The sequence below is a fragment of the Neltuma alba genome, unplaced genomic scaffold, assembly GCF_004799145.2.
Source record: "Neltuma alba isolate B1F8T4 unplaced genomic scaffold, ASM479914v2 tig00011358_pilon, whole genome shotgun sequence".
Taxonomy (NCBI): domain Eukaryota; kingdom Viridiplantae; phylum Streptophyta; class Magnoliopsida; order Fabales; family Fabaceae; genus Neltuma; species Neltuma alba.
The window spans coordinates 340-19,498 of NW_021636055.1; the positions used below are offsets into that span (position 1 = coordinate 340).

Sequence of the window (19,159 nt, forward strand, 5' to 3'; positions counted from 1 at the left end):
TGACACCCCTTCTAACCTCCACATTGAAGCCTGGATTATTTTCAATCACAATTTGAACTATTCATGTTGGGTTTGCTTCGAATAATTTCCTGACACCAAAATCCGACAAATTTTTTAGGAAAACACTTAGCATAAATATACGAATACAAATCCGTCACTTGGCAATGATTTCAGGCGTATCATAATTATTACAATAATAAATTTAATTAAAAATCAGGTGAAACTATTAAAACTAAACCCATTAACTTAATTTTCATTACATTAAATCAATTCATATTTTTTTGGAAAAATCCAACTAAATTCTAGGAGTAAAGTCTGAAGAATCAGAATGGGTAACAAATGAATACAAAAATAATGTTTCGTAATGCCGAGGGAGCATATTCCATACTCATCACAAGAATAGCTTGAAGTACTCATCTTACTTTGGACTCTTTAGATTGATTTGAATGGTCCAGATTAAATTTAAACTTTTTATATATTTTAATTAAGTTTTAATTTAAATGGACACGAATTAAAATAATTATAATGTATAACTAACATTTCTTTAAATTTATCATTTAAAAATTGTATATTAAAATCTTAAATTCGAACCATTCAACCATATCAAATTTTGAATAGTTCAAATTGTATTATAGTCGCTGTGGTCGAACAACAAAGACCTGGTAAAGTATATGTATATTGAAGAAGAACATACCACACACAATCCTAAAAACATCATTAATGGAGTGAAACAACGACATCAATGTCTCCATTTTTTATTTGGAAAAATCAATCACTACACAAAAAAATAATAATCTACAACAATAATCAATAACTACGTATAAAACCTATCTACCCAGTAATGGGCTACCCCCCACAAGCATCCGACCATGCCTCGTATAGGATGCCTTAATACATATGAATGCATCAATGATCAATGGAATGAATCAAATAATATTCATTCATAACCTAATCCCACGAAACTTGCAGCTGCTATTCTGAATCCTAATACCATTTTGAGCCGTGAGACTATCCACCACTAACCTACACCTCACTCTGAACTTAACCTTAAACAGCTTCAACTTCCCAAGCTTCACTCTCACAGGTTGCTTCACCTTCAAGTTCAGAGGAATATTTCCTGTCTCTTGTTGCTGCTGCTGCAACCTGTTGAACAACCCAGAAGCATCCTCCGTCTGCCCCCGTCATGATGACAGTGAGCGCCGTCGTATTCCGATGTCCCTGGTAGAACTTCGGAAACGATCCTCGTGCCAGGTTGGTTTCCTCGTACCATGCCTCGATGTTGCTGCCTCCTTCGTAGTATATTCCGATCCTCTTGTTCGGGTTCGTGGCGGTGATTCGAGCGTCGAACGTGGCGGAGAGGCTGTTGCTGCCGGAGAGGTTGAACTGGACGACTTGTAACTGGTCAACGGAGAATTTCGGCATCTTTGGTCTGAAGATGAGGTAGATGACTCCGACGGTGATTCCGACAGCGATTATGAGGATTAAGAGGAGAGAAAAGGTCCAACATAAAAGCCTGCAGAGGCAGCTTCTTTTTCTCTTTGGTGGCTTTGAGTGGCTCACCGGGAAGGTTCGTCTGGGAATCGGTTGCGACGGAGAGCGGTGGTGGTCGCCGTTGGGGTTGTCGGACTTGGAGGTGTTTCTGGGGAATAAAGGGTGGGTAGGTGAAGGTGATCGTGGTGCCTCAACGTCGGCAAGTGGGTGGATTCGCTTCTGCTGGTTGTTATGATCTGCCATGGCGGAAGGTTGAAGAAAGATGGAAAAGATGAGAGATGAAGCTAGCTATGAACTTCTTCTTCTTCTGGTGATTGTGTTTACTTATAAGCATAAAGAAATGGAGTAGTTGGGCTTATTGGGAAGAAACGTCTGAAGTCTGAATGCATTGAGCAGGTCAAAGGCTTTGTGTGATTCTGCGTAAATAATTATGGTTGAAATGGCGTACTACATAATTATATATGAAGCTTCCTTTGTGAATTTGAAAGGGAATTTATTTATTTTTAAAAAAAAAATTAACGCGTCTGAAATTCGGACTAAATGCCATGTGGCTTCCTGTAAGAATAAAATTGTAGTTTTTTATGTGTACTTTCTCTCAAGCTTTTTTTTTTTTGGTTTTGTTTTTACACTGCCATAAGGCTTTTCAACAGTATGATAAAGAAATTAATAATGTGATTTGTAATTTTTTGAAAAAGAATTAGTAGTGCAAAATTTTGGTAGAATTAATTAGTTCTACAACATTAATTTGACAACGGGATGAATTAATTATTTAATATTCAATATATTATATCAATTAATTTAAATCTAAGTGTTATTACACGAAAATAAACTATAAATCTCTCAACTGATTTTTGTTCTTAATAAACTATATAAAACACTGTAAAATTTTCCAAAAAAAAAAACGACGATAACCAATCTTAATTCAGTAAGTACCATTATATTTTATGATTAGCTAAATTTTTGAATAAATTATTAATTAAAAAATGTCTCCTTAATTGAATAATGTTAAAATCTTCAAAGAATTTACAAAATATTAGATGTGGAACAAATTGGGATTTGCACTTGCAGAGTCATTATCAGTGGTGAGTATAATATTTAAGACTTCCCAATCACATGTACGATAAATTCAACACGAATTGCGTCCTTACGCAGCTGCCTCTCAACGGTCATACCTTCCTTAATACTAATAACAACAATAGGATATTAACTGTTTTTATCCTTATATTTTGAATTTTAACTTGATCGTAACTCGTTTTTTGAATTTTGACTGGGTGCGACTTGATCTTTCTAGTCTTTAACTATTTAAATATTAGCCTTTACATTTTAGATAACAAAATTATATATTTTATGAAATTTAGGGATCAGTTAAAACTATATGACACTGCAATGAGCAGTTTCAACTGAATCAGAACTATAAATATTAAATTACGCTGAGTAAAATTTAAATATTAAGTTACAAGTGAATCAAAATTATTACAAAAAAATTCTCACAATAAAAATATCATCTCTGTTCCTTAATATAAGAGCTAGTTTGACTTTTAATTTGGTCTTAGATATAAAATTCCAATATACTTGATCTTTTATATATATTTATTTTTCTTAAAGTAGTCCTTATAGTAGTTGCTTTCATTACATGGTAATTTTAAACAATGCACATAATTAACAAGAGTATTTTAAAAAAAATAACACATATTTAATTTATTATAAACAACTGACTTAACTAATTTTTTTAATATATTCAAATTATTTAACCAATTTTTTTTTTAAGAACGGGAACTATTAGTCCATGTTTGGGTATTATCGCTGATGTTTCTTTCTTTTGACATAGGTGAGGTTCTTGTCCTGTTTCTGCTTCAGCCGCATGCCACGAAAGCTTCAAGTTGTTTCACGTTGCTTTCTAGCCCTTTGATATATTTAGCCAAAATGTTTTAAAAACAATTTATCGCATAGAAAGCGACTCAAAAAAATTTGAAATTACAATTGGACTTATTTTACTTACAGAGAGATCTGAAAAGTTATTCTAGCATGATCATAACACAAACTTCTTAAAATTAAAAAGAAATTTTTACCGTTAACTCGTCATTACTACTATAAAGGGGCCCTTGGCTGTAATTTTTATTGATAATAATTAATATTTAAGTAAAAAAAAGTTTATTAGAAGGTTCTTGCATGACGTGTTCGGTAGTCAGATTAGATCTAATCTTGGCTTTATTTACTTTACGCGTGCTGTTTTGGAAAGACTAATTCATTTATAATTCTTTAAGAAAACACCACCATCTCAATATTATTTAACTGATCTTGACTTGACCTTAAGCCTCTTTGAAACTTTTTTTTTTTAATTTACAATGAGCATGAGGGGGGAAAAGGAAAAAAAATGTAATTCATTCATCATTCTTTAATTATTTTAGTTAATTTTTTAATTTACCAATGTCCTTTCTTATGTATTCATCACATCATTATAATTTTTATCGTATGGCAATCATATAAGGAAGTAGTGCTTTCTAAGGACTCTTGGTTTTTTTTGCCCGAAATAACAAGGCCATTTTCCTAACTTCGAAAATGCAACGAGACTTTTAAGAATTCCTAAAAGCACTTAAAAAAAAGCTTTTATGTAAGCCGAGATAAAGTTTTCTTACATACTTTCTTCGAATACTGTAAAATTATCTCTAAAATCATTTTAGTTTTAACCTAAATATCCTCTAAGTCATATCTGAAACTATCCCTATATCCACTCATGACATCAGAATTATTATAGTGAAGTTGCTTTCAGTTGCTTCAGAAAACCATTAATAACCTAATTAGTCGTCCAACACCTCTTCTCTTCTCTCTTGCTCTCTCTGGGTTATACACCACCTCTAATCATTAATATAAGACTCAACTGATCAAGTTGAAAAGATTAAGAAAGTTACTAAATTACTTAATTACTGCATATGTAACATAATCTCTTTTAGGCAAATTAATTTGGATAAAACAATAAGTCAAAAATACTTTAAAGTAATTTAGTAACTTCTTTAATATATTTAAATTAATTAAATATGTCTTATATTAAGAACATGAGGTAGTATAATTTTTTTTACCAGTGCCTCTTATAGTTCCACTCTTTGATTTGTTAGAGAAGGATGTATTCCTGAGGTACGTCTGTGCAAGCAAAGATAATTGTCTAAGGAGAGTCACATGACTCCAGTCCATAATATTAATTGGTCACGCTAAGGGTTTTGGATAAATCAAATTCTTCATTGGTCAGGCCAAGAGTTTTGGATAAATTGACAGAGTTATATTATACTTAAGGGTAAAAATAGGCCAAGCAGCCTATCAGGGGCTTCTGGCCTGGCCTGTTTTTGGCCTGATCAGGCCAGGCCTGTTAAAATATAGGCATAGGCTCAGACTTCTTTAAGAGCCTATTTCGCTTAATAGGCCAGGCTCAGGCCTTATAAAAAACCTATAGGCCTGAGCCTGTTATGCCTCTGTAATATTTTGTATTTATGTTTAGATTTGTCAAAAAGAGGCCTTGAGAACCCGCGACCTGGAGGTGAGATGGTGGTCACCTTGCCGCTGCCTCGCCGCTTGTTTTTGTTAAGCGTCGTGCAAGATTTATGATTTTAAACCCAAAGTTCGCCAAAAAAAAACCTCAATGCATTTACTCTGCCCTAGTCTGTTAGGTTTTCTTATCTATCTTTTAACTCCTTGGCTCATTCTAGCCGCCACCCGAGCAGTGAGCTCTCCATCTCTAGTCTCGACTTTGTTCTCCATTCTCCAAGTCTCACCAGCGTCATTCACAATCTCTAGTTCCGACTCACACGGTCAGACCTCACAAGCCATAGCATTGCCGTCGTTCACTCTCCAGCTCCGAGCTCCCACGGTCGGCCATTCGCACACTATCCCAATTTCTAGACCTAATCTCTCCTCCTCTTCACTCCTCATTTAGCTCGTACGTCGTCAATGGGTAAGCTTTTTGTTACAAACTAAACTTTGATAACTAGAACACTACTTTCTCTCGTCCATCGTATTCCAATAAATAAAAGCAATCGACTGGTGACATGATTTCATTATTCATGGCAGAAATCTGAAATCTGAATGTGATTATATATATATTCATGGAAGAAATCTAACATGAATACACACACACAAGGTCCCATGTGTATATTCCCCCATATATATATATATATATAGTCTTGGGAGAAATCTGAAGTCACCGCCATGAATATATGTATAATATATATGGAGAGTAACAGATTTTATCAAAATTTTAATCATACAGTGCTGTGCTTATGTTTTATAATTTTTCATTGTTTTTCTTCTTGTTTTTTTTAGGCGTGCCTTGTTTATAGATTCTACAGTAGCCTGTATTGTGCCACTGGATCAAGATTTTATCAGAATTTTTCTACAGAAAATTAGGAATTTTAGTGTTGTGGATATTTTTGTTAACTTTTGATTTATCAGGTTTCTTACTCATTTTCCTAGATGGGTGGAAGCATGTTTTTAGTCATTCAACTGATATATGCTAAATTGCTAATATGTGCTTTATGATTCATTGCTAGTTTATGAATCATTGTCAATATATTATACACTTCATTTCTTCTTTTCAAGGTGTTCAAACAAGAAGCAACTACGCTGATCAGGAAAAAAAAAAACAAGAAGAAACTGGACGGACGGCTATACTTTTATTTGGTCAAAATTATTGTAATTGTGATGAACCTTGTTCCCTTGTTTCATTTGGTATTATATTGTTGATTAATTAGATTATATTAGATTTTGTGTTGTATTTTAGATAATTTTGAATTTATTTATGTGTATATAGCTTATTTTTAGCCTGTTAATAGTTTTTGAAAAACATGTAGGCTTTTTAACAGGCTTCAGGCCAGGCCAGGCCTTTATATAGGCCAAGCTTAGGCTGAAAGAAAGCCTTTAACAGGCCACAGGCCAGGCTCAGCTGGTTTGTTACAAGACAGGCTTAGCCTGTTAAGAGGAAAGCCTGGCCTGGCCTAGCCTGTTCCCACCCCTAATTATACTAGCTACTTCACTCAGGCTGACTAATTTGAAAAATTAAGGAAACTGAAAAAAAAACTTAATTATAAAGTACTACCTCTGGTCATTAACAAAAGAATTATATAACTCATTTAAAGATATTAATAAAATTAGCTAAACTGGTTATTTCTTTTGATCTCTCTAAATTATCTTCTTTAATCATATGCATTAGATGATTTGAATTATCCCTTAGTAGAATCCCCTTACACATAGGGATATTTTAGGAAAAATTAAAGACAGATTAGATTGAAGTTTTATATTTAGGACCAAATTCAACCACTAATAGTTTTTATATTAAAGACCAGAGGTATCATGTTACCTAATCTTTTTAAAATATTTATATGTATCATTAGATTGTATATCAATTTATAAGCCAAACAACTTAGTTGAGAGAAAAACTATAAATATGATACTTTTGCGATTTTTAATATAAGATTTATTTAATTAATTTGATTAGATTAAGAAAGTTATATAAGTTAGTTAATTATAAAAAAATGACATGTTTTTTTTTCTAAAACACCATAATAATCTTTCTTAATATCTTTTCTCCCTCTTCTGCCTGATTATATTGGGGGAATATCATAGGAGTAATTTAGAAAAAATTAATAAATATGAGAAATAAGTCTTATATTTAGAACTAAAATAAACTCAATAATTATCTTAAGGACCTAATGAGTATTTTAAAGGAACTTATTTAACTTTATTAATATCTGAATTAGTCAACTGGATCCCCTATTAATAACCATAAATAATACATATACTGAGCTTTAAAAAAAATAAAAAAGGGACCTTACATTATAGTAATAATTTTCAATACAAACGATTTTAAAAATAGTACTTTAGAAGAATCAATTTCCAATTTCAATACATATTTTGTTATACCAATTAATACCGCAAGTTGTTCCACATATAGACTGGCCAATGATTCGTTTGTTTAGATAGATGTATGCCATCACTTTTAAGTATTATTGGTAACTTTTTTATTTGATTTTGGTAGGAGAATGATTTTTTATGCTTTAAGTTTGTCTCATTCAAAGCTAAATTTAAAGTGGACGGCCTTAATTAGAATTTAGAACCTATCTAAAAATACAGATTCTTTGATGCATTAAATCTATTAGTCTTTTGGTAAAATAGGGCATTACTTTATTTTAATAAGAAAAATTGATATACTAAATCTACACGAAAGGAAAACAAGTTGATTGATTGATTTGAACATAATATCCTCTTCAGGGTTGGTTTTTGGAAGCTTTCTAGTAATAAGAACGACCGGTGTTAATTTGTCCATTTTTTAAAAGAACACATTTTTATCTAAGCTTTAAAATTTAAGTATCAACTAAAAATCAAATGGGCTAGTTATCAACTTATAAACATTATTAGAATTAGTTAATTAAATTTAGCATCCATGAAAAGTATGAGCTTAAATTTTTTTCCCCATAGATCAAAGTTTAATTATGATGTTTAATTAACTTCTTTCAAATTTATTTTATGTATATTTACTGCCTAACTAGTAACTACAAATAATTTTTAAAATTTTAATTACAAACACATAATTAGAAGTTTTCAATTTTTCATATTCTGAATAGAAATAATTCGATTACAATTCAATCACCGTATGTAACTACTATTGGTAACGTGATTTTTGTTCACACATGTATGCTTGTATATCACTCATTCCACGTAGGACCTGATAATCTTGGAAATTAAATGAAAATTTTCTTATTCATTTGTGCATATGAAACTTTGATCAAGTCACTCTTGGAAGAATAAAAAAGTGGACTGCAACTTGCTTATCCTTATATATAGAAATTTAAAAGAGTTTAGTTACAAATTTGTTACGGAAGTTTTTGTTTAAGAGTATTAGGTAAGAGGAATTTTTTGGCTCAATATTACCTCAGAAGTTTTAAATCATAATAATGTTGCCCTAGTCGTTATTTAAGTTTGACTGTTAGTTGACCAAATATGTTGAGTTGAAAGGTCCATGTGAGATCCACTTTTTTTGGATTAAGATGCAAATTTACTCTGAAAGTTTTTATTCAGGAGCACTAGGTATCTGGAATTTTTTTAATTCAATGTCACATGAAAATTCCAAATCTTAACAATGTTATATGTTGATATTTCAATTTCATTCCAAAAATTTTAAAATTTGCCCTAAAAGTTTTTACCGAAAGAGAATTCATTTTATATAATATCTTTTTAATCACACATCGTGCATGAAAATACCATACAAATTCTTAAACAAATTATTTTAAATTCTCTTAACTGTTATGCAAATTAAGTTTAATTTGACCATTAGCCAAATATTCTGAGCTAATAAGACCACTTGTCATCCATTTCACTTTTTTCAAGGTGGGCACTTAGCATAACGCTGGGAAAATCATTGCTTTCCAGGCCCATGTTATTCCCATAATCGACCCCATTGTTTACATTTTTTAAGAACTCTCACGAGCTTCCCCTCTACATATATAATTTACTTATTATGGTTATGATCCGTGAATGAAGTGTGGAAAGAGTTGTTTTTGTGTGGAAGAAATGGGGTTAGGGTTATGAATCAAGAATGAGATGGATAACTTGGGAAAAAAAAATGAAGTGAATTATATGTGGGTTTACCAGTGTAACTTATTTGGTTAATTAATGATCAAATTTAACATGAATAACAAACATTGCTACAATTTGAAAATTTTCGGACACCTAGCAATCCTGAACAAAAACTTTCTAAGCAAATTTGCACTTTAACCTTTAAAAAAAAAAACTTCCATAAGTGAAAATTTCCTGGGCAAATTTACATCTTAACTCAATTTAGAAACATGTTTCTTAATTATATATCATTATCAAGATAGCTTAATCAATGGGAAAGGAATAATCTTTGTCAACTTATTTTATTGGAAATGAAATCTGGAAAAAACCTATAATTCATTTTCAATAACTATGACAACAAGTGACAATAGCATCTTTTACATAACTAAACAATTTTGTATTACGTTTTGTCTAATTCTGGAATTTATAACTGCAAGAAAACTCTCATCCTCCCTTAATTAGATCTTCCGCGACATGTATTGCAAAATCGATGAATGGGTGAATAAATGTAAAATGGACGAGATCTAACATTGATTTAGCGGTGGAAACTCGTATAATTTTTTGAGTATAAAAAAGTACTTATGAAATCCATTGACATGTTTGGGTAGTTTTCATGACCAGATATGAATGTTTTTAATTAAATGATATTATTTTAATCAATACTAATTTGATCCAAGTCGAACTAGGGTCACCTGCCAATCTATTAAAAATGACGAGTTAGGATTAATTAAAAGCTAAACTACTAATAAATGAGTTTTTTTAACCTATATTGTTAGACTTGCAATTTGTTGCTTGTTTGACTGCAAAACCGTGGGCTACGTTTTTTTTTTTAAAAATTTTATTAATATTAAAATTATGGTATTATGTGTTATATTCTATCTAAAAAAATAAAAAAAAACTCATAATTTCAATCAAGTATTTAAAAGAAAACAAATTTGATTATGTTTTTTATATTGTATAAAGACAAAATTTAAAAAAACATATATTTTTTGAAAAAAGTAAATAATTGTTGCCTAAATAGCGGGTTAAGGTTAGTCAAAAGTTACAGGATGTTTAACAATTGTTCAAAAAGTACTTTTGGATCCCAAATCATAGTTTGAGTCCAAAAATATCTAAATACTCTTATTTTTGGCAAAACTATAGATTAGATTAAAACCATGGTTTCTGCCTCCTAAACCATAATTTCGGAGAAAGCAAAAAAATTTTGTTTTTGGGTTGAAAAACTGGATGTTGGAGTAATTATTATGGGTGTCAGAAGGAAGGCAACGGTATTTGGACAATAATGCCCTTTAGATTGAAATCAAAATATGACCTTATCTAATTAACTGCGTTCGATAAAAGCTTCACTCTTCACTGTTTTTGGTTTTAATTAGTGTTTATTTTATAATTTTTAAGGTAAAATAATTTTTTTCTGTTAGCAAAAAAATTCATTTTTTCCAAAAGAATTTTTAATTTTTAATTTTATAAATATATATACAGATACTAACAATTAGTTAGTTAATTATATTGGCAAAAAAATTATGAGCAAATTTATTACTTCAAATGAAGATATAAATTAAAATATATTTTTTATGTAATTATCGTATTAACTCATGTACTTTTTGATAATTTGGATCTAAAAAAGTATTTCTGACAATAACTATTTAAACACTCTCATTTTATCAAAATCACTCTTTTCATAAAATCTATTCTTTTAAAATTATTTTTTTTAGACACTATTCTTATGTTTGAATTCCAAACACCCCCTCCAACAAATATGCCCTTTTAGCTCTACTATTGCCCCTCCTAATCCTAAGTTGACTCGGGTGAACCATTAACCCCATCTTGGCCGGTTGAACAAGGGATCCAATTATAATTTAAGCTTTTAAATTTTATATTTATTTTTATATTTTAATTTTGAAAAAAAAAAGCAAATGAAGACCTCCAGTATGTGAAATTATGATTTAGGACTCTCAATTTAAAAAATAGCAAATAAAGACCGGGTCCCATATTGTAAATATGAAATCTTGATGAAATATCTGAAATGCCTCTCAGCCAAGTTGTCTTTGGTTTACTGAAATTGTTATTCGCTAAAGTGAACTTGTTATTTCCTATAGTCAAATTGTCATTTAGCATATTCTCAGCCAAGTTGTGATTTGGTCTACTGAAATTGTCATTCACTAAAGTGAATTTGTCATTTTCCATAATCAACTTATCATTTGGTTGAGGGGTATTTCAGATATTTCACCAATATTTCATATTTACAATATGAGATCAGTCTTTTTTTTGTCATTTTTCAAATTGAGGTCCCAAATCATAATTTCATATATTAGGGTGTCTGTATTTGCTATTTTCCTTTTAAAAATGCTTAAATTTAATTTTCAACAATATTTCTTGAAAATTTCTAGCCTTAGACAAAACGCACCGAACGAGTCACTTTCGTATGCGCGATAGATATTGGGTATGTTTGGATTGTCATTCCAAACGGTAAAAGCACATGGGAAAGGCTGTAACGGAGGTTGGTGGCTTATTTGAGGCAAAATGATTGTTTGGACGAGTTGCTTTTGAAACTGACTTGTAACAAAAAGCAACTTATTTTCGAACGCCCCCAGCTCCAGCTTTTCCACCGTTCATAATGCATTTTACCGTTACCAGGGCAATTAATGGGTATTATTTCTCTCACCTATCATTTTCACCTAACCCGAAGCCTCAGAACACTCGACCCTCCACTCGACCGAGCTCTCCTCTGCATTCGACCTTGGAGATCACTCTCGGCACTCGCTCGCCTTCTCCCGTGGGTCTCCGTCCGTCACTCTCTCTGGCGTCTCCGTCTGTCGCTCTCTCCGGCGTCTCCATCCGTGGATCTCGGCGGCTGTTCTCCCTCCAAGGCCGAAGCGACAGATCTGTGTCATCCTTCCTTACCATCACCGACGTGTGTGCGCAAGGAATCGCGGCTGTCTTCCTCCGCCGGTCAAGGTACCATGGTTGCCTTTCTGTTATTTTTGCTGAACCTTAGAACCACCCCAAAATTCAATATTAATTTAAACCCGGTCTCTGTTTTTGGACTTTTGGTTGTAATTACCAGTTGAAATTTATATACATAATCGACAACATTCGTCAGACGTCAAATGTTCTTGTCGAAGCGGGTGTTTTTTTTTTTTCCCTTTCTCCTCCGATCAAGGTACGAAGGCCGAAGCGGGTGTTTTTTCTTTTCCCTTTCTCCTCCGGTCAAGTCCTGTGTTTTTTTTCCCCTTCTCCTGCGCACGTTTAGTTTGACCGAAGTGAACCAGTGCCGGTGTGCCCCTGTCGAAGTGAACCAGTTTCTGATCTGTGGATATAATATTTAGCTAGGATATGTGCAATTTCTGATCTCCAGTGCAAACATATGCTTCGGTCAAAATAGATATGTGGATATATTTAGCTAGGATATGTGCAATTTCTGATCTCCAGTGCAAACATATGCTTCGGTCAAAATAGATATGTGGATATATTTAGCTAGGATATGTCCAATTTCTGATCTCCAGTGCAAACATATAGCTAGGATATGTCCAATTTCTGATGACTGCTTTATACAAGCTGAGCATGGAAGTATAATAGATGAAGACAATAATCATCCAGCTGGTGAGGCATCCTCGTCAAGTTTAACATCTGCCGCACAAATGAATCGTGTTCGTGACTCAATTAGAGACCAAATTGTGGAAAGCTTACGATCTAATTAGTTATGTGATTTTATTTACTTTAATTAGAGACCAAATGAATTTTAATTTAATTTATGTTTATGTTCGTCCATTATATATATTTAATTAAGTACGATCTAATTATTTATGTAATTTTATTTACTTTAATTAGAGACAGAATGAATTTTAATTTATGTTCATGTTTGTCCATTATATATATTTAATTAATTATCTAAAATGTGTTTTTAAATTTTTTTTATCTTATAATCTCACAAATAAACTATTTTTATTTTATCATAATAATTTTAGATATTTTTTAACAATTATCACATTAAAAATATCAAACACTACTATTTAATAAAATATATGTCATTTTTAGTCATTTTACAACTGAACTAACTTTTTTATTCATCCAAACAACTTTTAACTTTTCCAACTGATTTTTTAAAAGCACCTATCCAAACATACCATAACTGACTTTTACTCTAACTTCAGTTACAAAAGTCAGTTGGACTAAAAGTCAGTTTTGCCCAACGCCAATCCAAACATATTATCAAGAAAGAATCTGTTATGCATCCAAATTAGGCTTGGACCGTTTTGCCTATCGATTATACCTTTTGCGACAGGGATCTTGCATTGTATTTGTATTCAAATGGTTGTTTTCGAGCCTATTAGTTGAGCTTCGGAGTTCAATTCGCTTATTCAGTTTTGTAACTTGAAGTTTTTAAGCGTCATAATTTCAGAAGAGTACATGAACATGAAGTCACTCAGGGCCACTCCTTCCTCGCTCCTGTAAGGTGTAAATATCGTAGTGAAAGCAAACCCAAAAATATCAACGCATCGAGTTAACCATGGCTTCGTGGTGCTCGTCGTCTTGTTCAGTCACCTCCATCACCTGCCGCTGCTCTGTTCAGTGTCACTCTTTCCAATTGCACAATCGCCCTTTGCTTCATCTGAATGCTTTCCCACCTACTTCGTCTTCTCGAGTTGCCCCTATTAGAATTAAGCTTCCATTTCACAGAAACAACTCATTCAAGCACAGGAATTCAAGTGGGTGTAGTAGAATAATTGTTTGTTGCACGAGCAGTGATACAGAAATGGACTTGAAGGATTCATTACGTTCGCCGTCAGACATCGACTGTGTAGGAACAGGGCAAGACGTTGAGTGCCTCATTGAGCCGGATGAAGAAAACGGGAAATCGGTGGAAGTGGAATCGTTGGGAATTTCTATAGAGGGGTTATTGGAATGGGCTGTGTTGGTGTCGCCTTTCTTCTTTTGGGGAACGGCTATGGTGGCCATGAAGGAGGTGATTCCCAAATCTGGACCTTTCTTTGTGTCTGCATTTCGTCTTGTTCCCGCTGGTTTTCTCCTTGTTGCATTCGCTGCTTCCCGAGGTCGACCTTTCCCATCTGGTTTTAACGCTTGGCTGTCCATCTCTCTCTTTGCTGTTGTCGATGCTGCTTGTTTTCAGGTGCGTGCCATCTTGTGTGTTCCTTCATATTTTCGGTGATGTTATATCACTTGCTGCTGGCTTTTCTCTGTCCAGTAAATTTATAATAAGTATTAAAGGCAGCAATCGTTTGCCGCAGGGCTTTCTTGCTGAAGGATTACAAAGGACATCAGCTGGTTTGGGCAGTGTACGTTGGCGGATAATTTCTTAATCTAGTTAACTGTTTAAATGATGTTGCCTGAGATGTTTTTTATTTCAGTCGTGGCATACTGAAGTTATGTCCATTTCCAAGAATAGAAGATCAGGTGTATATTACATTGGCCATTATGAATGATTTTAATAATTGTTGGCAGTGAAGTTGCTACATGAATCAGCGCCTCGGTGTTATAATAAAATGTTTAATAAGTAACAACAAGACTTTGTTTTCTATGATTTTTTTTATTAATTCACGAGAGATTATTTAACTCACATGTACACCAAGCAAATGGGAGGTCTGACGGTTGTTAAGTAAACCACATCTATGATACGTCTTTGGGTTCATTTTTTATTGGCTTGGTATACTTAGGATTGTCTTAAAATGTTTTAGTCCATTTCTCTTTGCTTTCCAATCATAACAACTCCCTCGCAGTCTGACTAAACTTTCTGGTTCTATGACTCATTAAATATATTGCAGGTCATAATTGATTCACAACCTTTGACTGTGGCCGTTCTTGCAGCCTTATTATTTGGAGAGTCCATCGGAATTGTTGGAGCTGCGGGGCTTCTTTTGGGTGTAATAGGACTTGTGCTTCTTGAGGTAAATTTTTCAGTCGGTATTTCTAGTCCAATTTTACTTTAGCTTAGGATGTGGAGTATCATGCTCATCATATTGAGTCCTCAATCAATATATTATTGAGGTTCGACAGTTGACCCGTTAATAACACCTTTCCTACAGCTTACCCCAAAAAACCAAAAAAAAAAAAAAAAGAGGAGAAGGAAACTGCGCTTCCCACTTTGACTGCTGGGAGTGCCAATTGATAGATTCTACTTACCTTACACAGTAGCTGTATGAACTAATCAGCTTTCAACAACTTGCATATTTTATGTTATGTGAAAATGTCACTAGATTGTAGGGACATACTCTGCATCCAAACACCAATGTGAGGCCACCTTTCATGTCTTTAAATAAAAGGATTCCTTTTCCATGGTATGTAAATCAATATATATGCAATATTTATAATACTTGCTATCATTATTCAACAGTAATTTTCTCGTAGTAATTTTTTTCCTTTTTTATTTACGGACATGACTTCTGCATATGCAAAATAATGTTTTTTTTATCTCATTCCCTTTTACCGTGTCATGCTCAGGTGGCGGAAATTTTTGTGTGTAAATCTAAGCCAAGTTTGTTGCAATATCATTATTGTTCTGCTGTGGAACAAAATGTCTGCTGTATAGTTTTAAAATAACAGAAAATCCATTTTGATTCCTAAATTATAGGTGGACTTTCATTTTGTTTCTCCATAGATCATTTTTTCAGTTTAGTCTTTGAATCTTTCAAATGCTTGCAGTGTTGTCCTTCTATCTCATTTGCTTTCAACTTTCAATCTCTAAGGCCAAACCTGACTATATGAAGACTTGGATGTTATTGAGCGGCAAAGAATATCCAAATCAGTAGATTGTCCACTTTAGCATTAAATTTTGGAGGAAAATATGTTGAATGTTACTGATCAATTAGTTATCAATATGTTAGATGTGTTTACCCTCTCACTTAAGTTCTTTTCTCCTTCAATTTCTGTCTATTGTCTTCCTCCTTTCTCTTTATATCTCCTTCCATCCTCTCCCCTCAAGGCATTATTATAACCCCAACAATAAACATAAATGCACACCATTCTACAAAAAACTTTTCTGACACCAAGTTTTATATGTTGCAATTATCTTTTACGGTTTTATATCTCCCATCCAATCAGTGCGTCATTCTTGTAGAGATTGGGCTACGTTATAAATCATTATGTGCCAGTGCTTTATGTGTTTCTGCCTCTATTCATTCCTTTTTTCTTCTTCTTCCCTCCTTTTTAATTTTCAACAGTACAAGAAATCGCTGGTCTTGACAATAAAGTTAAGGTTCTGTCCCGTTACACTGCATCATAGAAATGCATTTAATCGGACTTTTTTTTTTCTTTTGGCTATCTGTTTGTGTAATATCTGGATAATTATCCTACTCATCACCTTGGTGTCCGTACTTGTCACTTTAAGGTTCAGTTTCTGCCTCCATTGAAACTTGGTCAATTTAAACTTTTCAGCCTTTATAAGAACAATGTTTTGGAAACTTGACACAGCTCCCCACCTTGTATTGCATATTGACAAACTCAATGGAAGCATTTCATCAGATATGATTAACCTTATCAATCACTGTAAAATGCACCTATCTAAGATGTTTAGCTGAGCTACTGCTGTGGCTCCTCTCCCTATCCTATTCACAGTCTAGCCAGGGGAGAAAAAACTAAAGTTATCTTGCCACCCCAGCACAAACTGGAAACAGCAGTCGAATTTTTATACATGAAGTAAAGGACATATCTTGAATCACTTACCACAATAAAGATTTGGGTTATAGTGCATCCATTACCCCAAAATATTTTCTTAGGTGCATCTAGCATTTCGAAGTATTTTGTGGTGTATCTAACACCCTGAAGTATTGTTTTAAGTGCATCTGTCACCTTGAAGTATTTTTTTGGTGCATCGAGCATCCTAAAATGTTTTTTCAGGTGCGTCTAGCACCATAAAATATTTTTCCATAGCAAAAAATATACTTCAGGGTGTTGGATGCATCACAAAATACTTCGGAGTGGATGCTCTCAAGAAAATATTTCAAGGTGCTGGATGCACTACAAAATACTTCGGGGTGGATGCGCTCAAGAAAATACTTTAGGGTGCTGAATGCACCTTAACCCAAGATATTTTTGTAATTTTTTATTTAAAATTAATAATGCATTATTCCTTGAAGCCTGTTGAATTCCCTCCAGATTTTATTCACTTTTTTAGTTGTTTTTTTTTTGGTAGTTGCCTGCTCTGTCATTTGATGAGAGCAATTTCTCACTCTGGGGGAGTGGGGAGTGGTGGATGCTTCTTGCTGCTCAAAGCATGGCAGTTGGCACGGTCATGGTTCGCTGGGTCTCTAAGTACTCTGATCCTGTGATGGCAACTGGATGGGTAGGATTCACGGTCTTTCTGTAGTGTTTCATAGTCTTATTGATTATCGTTGTTAGTTAAAATGCAATTTTGGCGGATAATTAGTTTTCTTTCCAATCAATTCATACAAGTTTCAACCTATATCTCAGCTCTCTTATCCGTATAATTATTTAATATATTGGTAGCCTCTATATTCATTACCAGTAAATAAAAAGGACAGAATGGCAATTTTAAAAACTATACAGATAAACATGCTGGACTCCTTTCACTGAAGTTATTGGAGTTGATGAGTATTGTTTTATGCTAAGAAGGTTAGATTACAGGAGGATTATGGAGAAAAGCAAAATTTATCATGGTTTTGCAATGATGTAAGGAAGCAAGGTTAATGCATATGCTATTGTGGTTGCAGCACATGGTAATTGGTGGTCTCCCTCTTCTGGCAATCTCCATTCTTAACAATGATCCTGCCATTAGTGGAAGTTTTAAAGAGTTCAGTTCAACTGATATACTGGCGCTCCTCTATACTTCAATTTTTGGAAGTGCTGTCAGCTATGGCGTATTCTTCTATAGTGCAACTAAGGGTCTGTATATTTCTCTTATACTATTATATATCTTCAAATTTCATCAACCAACTCCAGCTTTCTCTTGACGTTCAGAGTTGGAGTGACTCTTTTCATATTCCATTTTGTAATTCGCTTGTGTTATTGATACATTATTAGTAACATATGCATGATTCAACTCTGGTTACAAGTAAATCTTAAAACTCCATATTAATAATGCTTTTGTGATGTGTTGCAGGTAGCTTGACCAAGCTCAGCTCCCTCACGTTTTTGACCCCAATGTTTGCTTCCATTTTTGGGTAACGGGCTCTTTTCCTTGTCCAACTTTAAACCGTTTTCACTTTTATGATAGTACCGAAGGCCTACGACTCATGCCATCCAGAGCAAGAAGCTTAGTATAGAGGGATAGAACATATCCTTAGTTGAATTGTAAAAATAACCAATGCTTAATTGTAAAAATAACCAATGCTTAATTGTAAAACTATCTTATTAAAATGCTTTTGCACTAAAGTAAGGGAAAATGACATCCAAGGGCTCAACTTAAAAAGCCGACAACTAAAGACATGAAACATAAACCAAAGACCACAAGCCACTACTTGTGATCTCTCAAGTTAGAACATTATTTACTGATATTACATCGGTGTTTTTGTTTTGCCATTGTTCTTGAATGAAAATACGTGTAAACTTTGGAAGGTCAAGTTGTTACTCTATGGAGCAATAATGGTAACTTTGACACCGATGTTAACAAATGGTTTTTCAGGGAGATATGATTTTTAAGGTCCTTTTATATCAATATTATACAGCTTTGGTTCTGTAGGTTTTATTTTCCCAGATATTGAGTTGAAATGTAAGACCCAAAAAAAGAAAAGACTGAAAGCCGTGAGAGTCTTTCCTATTGTCAGGCCAGATTTTAAAAGATGACTAAATTCTTAAAAGGCGATGGTGGTTTGCTACCAATGGCATCATTCACAAGTCATTACTTCTTTCTTTGATCTTTTAACCCTTCTTTAGTGTCGTGGTTTCTTTATTATCTATCCCTTTCCCTCATGCCGTTGTTATTTACATATTTATTTTAATTTTCAGGTTTCTGTATCTGGGTGAGACCTTCTCACCTTTACAACTAGTTGGGGCCGTTGTTACTTTGGCTGCAATATACATGGTTAACTATAGAAACACTTCAAAATGAAGATATACTGAAATACTCCATATTTTATAAGTTCTTTGCGCCTGAACA

At 33.3% G+C, this 19,159-nt stretch overlaps 1 protein-coding gene, 1 long non-coding RNA gene and 1 pseudogene across 2 annotated transcripts; 2 read left to right on the plus strand and 1 right to left on the minus strand.

Annotated features, from left to right (window-relative positions):
- Nucleotides 1–914: 914 nt before the first annotated feature.
- On the minus strand, nt 915–1,894 carry LOC114712398 (NDR1/HIN1-like protein 6; annotated as a pseudogene).
- Nucleotides 1,895–5,275: 3,381 nt separating this feature from the next.
- Nucleotides 5,276–6,253, plus strand: LOC114712396 (uncharacterized). Its single transcript, XR_003737238.1, has 2 exons — nt 5,276–5,434; nt 6,079–6,253. It is a non-coding gene; the product is annotated as an uncharacterized LOC114712396 (long non-coding RNA).
- A 7,226-nt stretch (nt 6,254–13,479) lies between these two features.
- On the plus strand, nt 13,480–19,127 carry LOC114712397 (WAT1-related protein At3g02690, chloroplastic-like). Its single transcript, XM_028896925.1, has 7 exons — nt 13,480–14,218; nt 14,337–14,384; nt 14,871–14,993; nt 17,237–17,386; nt 17,775–17,946; nt 18,164–18,224; nt 19,009–19,127. The coding sequence occupies exons 1-7, from the start codon at nt 13,598–13,600 to the stop codon at nt 19,109–19,111; spliced, it is 1,278 nt and encodes a 425-aa protein (XP_028752758.1). The 5' UTR covers nt 13,480–13,597; the 3' UTR covers nt 19,112–19,127.
- Nucleotides 19,128–19,159: the final 32 nt, after the last annotated feature.